General features: G+C 42.7%; 1 protein-coding gene across 1 annotated transcript; it reads right to left on the bottom strand.

Moving 5' to 3' along the window:
• Window positions 1–6,802: 6,802 nt before the first annotated feature.
• On the bottom strand, window positions 6,803–7,949 carry LOC105556424 (farnesyl pyrophosphate synthase-like). The gene is made up of 3 exons (XM_012003517.1): window positions 7,571–7,949; window positions 7,273–7,485; window positions 6,803–7,201 (listed from the first exon to the last, which is right to left on the bottom strand). The coding sequence occupies exons 1-3, from the start codon at window positions 7,862–7,864 to the stop codon at window positions 7,001–7,003; spliced, it is 708 nt and encodes a 235-aa protein (XP_011858907.1). The 5' UTR covers window positions 7,865–7,949; the 3' UTR covers window positions 6,803–7,000.
• Window positions 7,950–9,085: the final 1,136 nt, after the last annotated feature.

Genomic DNA, 9,085 nt, shown 5'->3' on the forward strand with positions numbered 1-9,085 from the left:
GCATTCCACGTACATTTTGTAAGAATATTCATAGAACATTCAGAATATGCCATAGACACTCAGGGAACATTTAATGCGAATATTCCCTGGGCATTCTGTGTGAATGTTCATAGAATATGAAGAACATTCTAGGAACATTCACGGCACATCCATGCGAATATTCCTGAGAGAGAACATTCGAATCATATACAAACATTCATGGAACATTCGGTGCTATCTGGGAAAGAACGTGCGCGCGCATATGCTTGGTTACTACGCCCTTTTGTAAAGGTGGTCTTTTATGTGTGTCGCGTCGAGCGCTATTGGTCAGAAGATGTCTAGTGAGGAAAGAGAGTCGCTACAGTATTCCCCCCCGAGTGACCTGGTTAATGGGAGCGAAATGAACTTTCTTCGTTCTAAGGGTAGTCCCTGAGCTAGTTTGTATTGAGGTTGACTGAGTCTTCTTGCTATATGTCCTAACTTGTGTTTGACGTTCGTCTGGGTCACTTTCCAGAAAAGCTGGCTTCAGTCGGTTAATAGATACATCAGTTGGTTGTCCCTTAATTAATGTCGATTCTGAAACAAAACTCGCTAACCCTTTTGATCACCGCGTAAGGCCCCTCGTAGGGTTGGTCCAGTGGCTTTTTTACGCTGTCAACTCTTAAAAATACGTGTGTACATGAATGAAGTGACTTATGAATAAAAGTTCGTGACCTGTTATGGTGAGCTGTCTGACTAGGTCAGATGTTTCGCATTGTTTCTCTTAGATGTTCTAGGAAAGGAAACGAATCCGGGGAAGGTTCCTCTTGTACGAAATATTCTCCTGGCAATTTAAGTTGTGTTCCGTACACCAGTTCGGCAGCGGATGTTCCAATATCCTCCTTCAACGCGTTCCGGAATCCTAGCAACACGATGGGTAAGACCTTGGTCCAGTCGGCGGTCTCGTGGCATTTTATAGCTGCTTTGAGAGAACGATGCCATCGTACGATTGCTCCATTTGATTGGGGATGGTACGCTGTTGTACGATGAGTTCTGCTTCCAATCATCTTCGTTAAAGCGTTGAATAATTGTGAGTCGAACTGAGACCCTCGGTCTGTAGTGATGACTGTAGGAGTTCCGAAACGGGCTACCCACGTTCCAACAAAGGCGTCTGTGATGGTATCTGCCGTAATATCGGTGATCGGCACTGCCTTGGGCCAAGGTGTAAACCGATCTATTATTGTTAAGCAATATCGGTAACCTCGCGATGGTGGAAGGGGTCCGACTATGTCCAGATGGATGTGGGAGAATCGTTCGTCTGGGACTTGGATGTGTTCGGGTCGTCTCCTGACGTGTCGGTTGATTTTAGCGCGTTGGCATGGAAGACAGGTGCGGGCCCAACTTATTATATCCTTATTCATCGATGGCCACACGAATTTAGTTGCGATTTGTTTGCGTGTTGTCCTGCCGCTGGAGTGTGCAGTGTTGTGTACCACGTCGAATATCTTTTTCCTCAATGCTTGCAGGATGTATGGCCTGATGTTGTCCGTGGACACATCGCAGTAGACCGTTGTTTCCGTATTGTCTAGTCGTAGTTGCTTTAAGTTCAGCTTCTCTGGAGTCTGCAAGAGGTTTGTTAGCTCTTCGTCTGACTGCTGTGCTGTTGCGATATCGTCAGTTGAGACTATGACCGATAGTGTGATGTCGTTAATTCTTGAAAGGGCGTCCGCGACGCTATTCTCGAGTCCTGCCACGTGTCGCACGTCTGTCGTGAACTGACTTATCCAGTCTAATTGTCGTTGTTGCCTCGGCGAAGCTTTACTTGGACGTTGATTGAAAGCATAAGTTAACGGCTTATGGTCTGTGTAGATAACCGCATTTCTGCCTTCAATCATGTAACGAAAATAATGGACTACTGAGTATATGGCTAGTAACTCACGGTCGTAAGCTGCTTGGGTCGTCGTGAATTTCTTTGAGTAAAACCCAAGTGGCTGTCGTTTTCCATCGATAACTTGTTCTAATGCGGCACCCATAGCAGTATCGGAAGCGTCTGTCACTAATTGTAAGATGAGTCGTGCTCGTTCGGCTGGGTGTGCTAGCATGGCGGCTTGTGCAAGTTGTTCTCTGCATTTGTTGAAAGCTTTGTCCGTTTCTTGCGTCCATTGTATTTGTCTCTTATCTCGTTTCTTGGCTCCAGCTGTAAATGCGTGCAGTGGCGCCTGTGTTTCGGCGGCTTTAGGAATGGATAATCTATAAAAATTAAGCATTCCGAAGAATCTTCGAAGTTCGGAGATGTTTTTTGGTTTCGGAAGTCCAGAACTGCGCGAACTCGGTGTTTCAATGGCTTGATCCCCGTGGGTGTAACCAAATAACCTAAGTATTCGACCTCAGGTTTACCGAAAACACATTTATTTGCTTTAATGGTAAGACCGTGGCTTTGTAGTCGGGACAGGATTTGCTCGATGTTTTCTTTATGTTCTTCCGTCGTTCGTGAGGCGATGAGTATATCATCCAGGTATACAAAACAGAAGTCTAAGCCTCGTAGCACCGTGTCCATGAAACGTTGGAATGATTGAGCTGCATTTTTAAGCCCGAAAGGCATTACATTAAACTCGTAAAGGCCGAAAGGAGTTATTAACGCTGTTTTTTTACTGTCCTCTGGAGTCATCGGGATGTTGAAATATGCACGTTCAAGATCAAGAGTCGTGAAGATGGTGCATCCGTGGAGTGAGCGAAATCTCGGAGATGAGGCACTGGATACTTGTCTGGTAATGTCATCTTCTTTTACTGGATACTTGTCTGGTAATGTCATCCGATTGAGACGTCGGTAATCGCCGCAAATTCTCCACGATTTGTCTTTCTTTTGACGCATCAGCATTGCGCTGGAATAAGGACTGCTAGAAGGGCTTATGATACCTTCCGTAATCCAAGTTTCGATTTCACATTTAGCGTAACGTAAACGCTCGGGTGAGAGACGTCGTGCTCTGTCCGTGCAAGGGGGTCCTTTCGTAATGATGTGGTGTCTCACGGGGTGTCGAGGTTCCCTGTATTTTGTTGGCCTGGTCACGTCGATGTATCTTCGTAGAATTTCGTGGTATTCATTACTGGAATCGATTGTTGTGAGTGATGAGACTCTGCTCGCCGCCAAACTTCCGTTTGCGGTTAAGTTTGTCATGGCGTCCAACAGTCGTCTTCCACGGATATCTGGAAGCAAATTAAACTCGTGTAGAAAGTCATTACCTAAAATAGGTTGTACCACGTCGGCTACTATAAATGTCCAGGCGAATTTGCGTCGGAGGCCTAAATCCAGGTTCAACCGCTTCTCTCCATATGTCGGAATAATGGTGTGGTTTGCTGCATACAAATAGCGACTTTTAGGAAAGACGTCTTTTGACCAAACCCGTGGGAGCACGGATACAACATCCCCGGTGTCAATCAAAAAACGGGTGCCGATTTTCCTGTCGGTGATGAGAAGTCGTTTATCGGGCCTTGATTTACCGGCGGCGGCCCGTATACTCGCCGGCGGGTTTAGTTTTCCTGCTTTTGTCCCTGCCGTTTGGTCCATGAACATGGTGGTCGGCAGTTTTGGGCGTCGTTGCCAAATCTCCGGTGATAGTAGCAAATCTTCTGTTCTTCGCCTTTGTGTGGGGTGACCGAACGGTTGCGACTTGCTCTGCGAGATCTGCTTTGGCTGCGTCCTCGAAAGGCACGTTCGAATTTCCGCGTTAGAGCCTCGACTGCGCGACGCAACTCGTTGATGTCACTTGATTGGTTGTGTGCTGGGAGGTTAGAGGGTAACGCGACTGTACCTGCGGAAGTCTGGCCGACACTAGATATTTGCGGGCGCATCACTTCCGATATTCTGTCGGCTTGCGCGGCAAGCGTGGCCAGGTCGTCTAATTGGCTCATCGCGAGAATGCCCCTCATATGCTCTGGGATTTGTTCCATGAACAAGCTGCGTAGAACACTGTCGTTGCATTGTCCGCCGGCTAAATTCCGTAGTCGTTGTAAGAACACCGACGGTTTCTCGTCGCCCATCGCTTGTCCCCGAAGGAGACGTCGCAGTCTAGTTTCCTGCGAATCAGACAGACTATCAATTATGCGCTGTTTGAGTGTCTCATACTTGCCCTGCGTTGGTGGGGAGTCGATGATGTCGCCGACAATGCCTATAATGTCAGCGTCGAGGTGGATTACCACGTATCTATATTTCAATTCGTCGGCTGTGATACGATGTAGGTTGAATGTCATTTCAGCCACTGTGAATCACCTGGCGGGGTTGTCTCGCCAGAAAGGCTGCGGTAGTCTCACCGCCTTTATGGCACCGATCTCAGGGAATCCCTGCTCGTTCCGTGCGGTATGTGTGCCCTCGGGTCCGGTTGCGTCACCCGGCATCATTGTGTCGGTTTTATTACCCGACGGGTCCTGTTCGTGCTGTTCGTCCGTTTCTTCTTGCTTTTTCGGCGAATGTTCGACTGGCATCCCTCGGACGTGTCTGAACTCACTTGTCCATCCGTGTATCCGTTGCACTTGCGATGCGTGTAATCGTGGTCCTTCGGTGACGGGGTCACCACTTTGTAGCTTTTACCCGACGCCGTATTACGTTATATCGAGGTACGCTACTATACTGCGTGTCGAAGAAGGAACGATAAACTGTTCTTGCGATTGTCACGTTCCGTCAAGTATGTGTTTCGGCCGTTTTTCGGTCAACACATTTAAGTGCTTTACCGGGGATTTGGACTCGATTGTGTGAATTAATTAGTTCTAATCAGTCTTCCGGACCAAAGAGATAACGATTTCGATAAACTTTGTAACGAGGATCGTCTTTATTAATAAACTTATAATTTAAGTAATTGACCTTGAAATCTATTGGAATTAGTTTATAATTCTGTGATTTCGCGATTGAGGCGTTGTCCTCGGATTCAAGTTCTCTTAATTTAAGCAGAAAAGGTATAGGATCTTTATTAGAGTTTAGCGCCTGCTTGATTTGGTATTTAACGCGTTTGATTTGAATTCGTTTTCCTCCTTTCCTTTTGGTCATGGAGTAGGGATGTTGGTTTCTGTCCGCCACACTCTACGTCAGCGATCAGAGAGGAATAGAGAATTCTGTCCGCCACACTTTTCGTCAGCGATCAGTTTGACTTAGAAAATCTATTCGCCACACAATTAGGCAGCGATCAGATGAAATGGAGGATTTCGTTGAAATGAATCGTTGTTAATTAATACTAAAGCTTACTTTATTTTAAAGTGAACAATTCCTTGAATCGGAATAAATTCGAATCAACAGTTAAAACAACTAAGTCTTAGGTCTGTTAATCTAAAACTGTCTGACTCTAAGGTCTAAAGACTGCTGAAAAAGCTCAACAGTTAAAAGCTTAAAGCTCCTAAAAGCAACTAACAGCTACTGTCCCGAAGATTCTCCTTATATTTATAGTTGAATCCCCCCACGATATTTTAAGTGGAGGAGGAAGGTGTTCTCTGTTCGAAACACCACCCTGGCAACAGTTATCCCTGCTACCATGGTACCTGCTTCGCTCGGGTTGTAATACGATAGACGATCGCGATGTCTCCCACAGAGAAACTTGATTATTAATCAATATCATTGGTATGCCCATTGCTGTAAGAGTTCAATAATTTTTCTTCTGATTTATTTTAGATTCAAAAGTTTTAATTCAAAAGTTTTATGCTGATTTACACGTACGTTACACGATATAAGAAAGTTTATTATATTTCGATTACACTTGTACATGTATCACGGACTCGCAACGACTGTTACTGGCTTACTAAAGAACGTGCGCGCGCATATGCTTGGTTACTACGCCCTTTTGTAAAGGTGGTCTTTTATGTGTGTCGCGTCGAGCGCTATTGGTCAGAAGATGTCTATACTGCGTTCACGGAGAGAACGACCACGCATTTCGTCCGGTTCGGTCAGACCACGCTTCTATTTTGCCCCCTCCACACCGAACAGGCCCTGAGTAGCGCGCTCGATTTCCCCTACCTCATCCCCACTCTGTCCAAAGCTGCGCGAAGCGTGGTCGTTCTCTCTGTGAATGCAGTATAGTGAGGAAAGAGAGTCGCTACAACCTTTCTGTACTTACAGTGCAACCAGAGAAATGCACTTTTCTGTAACAGTGGTATGTAAACACAGCGAAAGCGATTCGTACGTATCGCATGTATGTATCGATTCGTATGTATCGTTTCGGCGGTGCAAATCTGAAACGCTTTCGTGCGTTCAGTTTACAAATCGCCTTTGCTGTGCGTACATACAAATTAAATGTGGTTAGTTTCTTGTCGTGAAGTGAGTGCTTGTTGTGTCACGACTAACAATGCTTGGAAGAAACACGTGTTTGGTTGTCTTTCAAGGATTATTAGTCGCCGAATGATTAATCGATAGCGATTAATAATAGTGATAAACGTGTGTGTTCCAAGTGTAAGTGAGTGAGTGAGTGAGTGAGTGAGTGAACCGGAGAGAAGCTGATCGCAACGGCCACCCCACGAAAGAGCCTGCGCTTGACTGTGAGTTGCGCCCCTGCCTACCTCCTGTATTCGACGTGTGATAGGGTAACAATTTTTATTTATATCTCGAAAAATAAGCTTTTACCAAAGTTTTACAAGAGGAAAATTCATCTTAGAATTTTATTCCTAACTTGTATTTTCAATGGTAAAAGGTTATACTGACTCACCTGTATAGCTATCGCATTTACTCGCCTTCTCATACAAGAGATGATTATAAAAACCATGTTGAAGTTTCTTTCTATATTTAATATTTTAAATGTTTATTACAAAATATTAACTTCTTTGTTAAACAAAAGTTATTATAAGGAAATTGTTAAGCATGGCAATATCATATGTTTTAGAAATTTATTAACCTTTCAATCGAAACAGAAGTCTGTTTTGCATACAAAATCTATATAAGCCTTGATATTTTCCGCTTTGAAAATATAAAAGCAAACATCTCACCGTACCAATACGCCAGAATATTAACATTTAGGACATAGTTTAGTACATTTTATTTTTATTTGCTCCTTCATTATAGACGACACTTTCATAACGATCTGCGATAAATCCTGTTTATTAAATTCGAGAACATGTTGTGGGGAAGTCCGCATGACATCTGCTGTATGGACACATTTAATTGATTGTACTGTTCGTTTTCATATGTGAGATAAGCATCAAGTAGGTTCAAATCGGTGAAAAGTTGTTTTACACGTTTTACTTTCTCCGGGTCGGCGACTCCGTAACACTCCTGTAATAAAAAAAAGGAGAAAGCATTAATACTGCAGCGTTTGATCGAACAGTCTAACAAATAATACTCACTTCTAATATTTTACGCTGTCGTGGAGTGGAGTGTTGAAGAGCTCTAGTAATAAACCATGTACATTTTCCGTCCTGGATATCGGTGCCATCTTTACCGCAAACATTTGGATCCCCAAAGCAATCCAAATAATCATCTTGAACTTGAAATAATTGCCCTATCTTTAACGAGACGGGTATTGCTTGCCTGAACATTTCTGGATCTTTTATTCCAGCCTTCAAATATAAATGTCACAGTGCATTGTTATCGTCAAAGCGAAACAGTTTTTTCCTGTATTTAAGAAAATCAAGATGCACTTACAAAATGCATTGCTACGGTTATGGCCACAAAGTACGAATAATACGCCGTTTTGTACTCGGCAATGGAATTGTACAAATCCGTCGTAAATAGATCCAGATTGGGATTTTTACCGAAATTGGTTGTAATCAAATCTAAGCACTGGCCTATCCATGTCTTCAATACGACCTGTAGAAATACTTTTGTATTATATGAATATAGCTCGATTAAAAAAAAGATAAATATGACATTTACGTAATAATACCCACACGGCATAATATATCTGAGACTTAAATCAAATATTATCTCACCGGTCATATTTGAGACATCTCGTAGATGATATATCCTGAATTTTTACAGGATATTACATCTCTGATATCTCTTTCTCTGATATCTCTTTAAAAATTGTTATTCATATTTTTAATATTATTTGTTTTGTTTTTACACAATTGTTTATTATTTACTTTTTCCTCAAAATAAATTTTCTAACCCTTATCTAGTCACAAAAAAAAGTACAATAAAGAAACGAAAAAAGGTTAATATGTGTTTACAATAACAGTATAAAAAGTAAAGGCTGATTTATGGAGGCTGTGTTCCTTAATAATTTATGCCGGAACAGATGAAGAAAAAATATATTTTACTATCACATTGTCTATTTTATAATGCGTAAAACTCGATTTCATTAAAATATAAATATCTAACAATAACAATAATGTAAATAAGGAGGCCAAGTTAAACGAGCTATTCGGTTGACAGTATTAATAAAGATTACGATAAAAAGAATTGTTAGACGACTTAGGCTGGCAGATGGTTTATTTGTTCAATTAAAATCCGACGTTTCGACCATACGGGTTGTGGTCCTGGTAATTATTTAGATTAGGACACCCACCTCCAATAACCTTGGGCTTGACATATATTATAGAGGTCACCCTCCTGAGTAACCCTCAGAAGGATTTAGCCGGCGCTCGTTGTTTATTAACAAGTTATTTAAAAAACAATGTCAACCAATTATATGTAATTTTCAGACACAAATATTAAAAATTTTGAAAAATGTTTTAAACAAAAGTTGTAGACCTCTTTGAAATATACATTTTATGTTCTATTCATTTTTACTGTGCGAGTAATAGTTTTCGAAAAAAATGATGAACTCTAAATCTTATATCTCTCCTCCCATCTCCATCTGTCGTACGTCATGGAAGTACATGCATGGAGACAGTATGTTCCGCCCCCCTACGGGGGGCTCCACTTCGTTAAAAATAAACCTACCCACCCTATGTCAGAGGTGTGGAGTGGATCTCGCTTCACGTGGAAAGTCGCAAACCCATGTTGTGTCGCTACATTTCGTCGGTATGACAGATTTCCTAACTCTAAAAGTTGTCAACTTTAACAATTAATATCTCGCTTCGTCGTTTAGCACGGCGCGCTACGTGCGCCCCCCGCCCCCTCCACCGCCCTCCCCTTTCCCTCCCCTTCCCCACCCCACCTGCTCTCTCCTCACCTCCTTCCCCGCACTTACAACTTACCACCTTCTGTCATACT

This window comes from Vollenhovia emeryi, unplaced genomic scaffold, assembly GCF_000949405.1.
Source record: "Vollenhovia emeryi isolate VEMERY1.0 unplaced genomic scaffold, V.emery_V1.0 DF940038.1, whole genome shotgun sequence".
NCBI lineage: Eukaryota > Metazoa > Arthropoda > Insecta > Hymenoptera > Formicidae > Vollenhovia > Vollenhovia emeryi.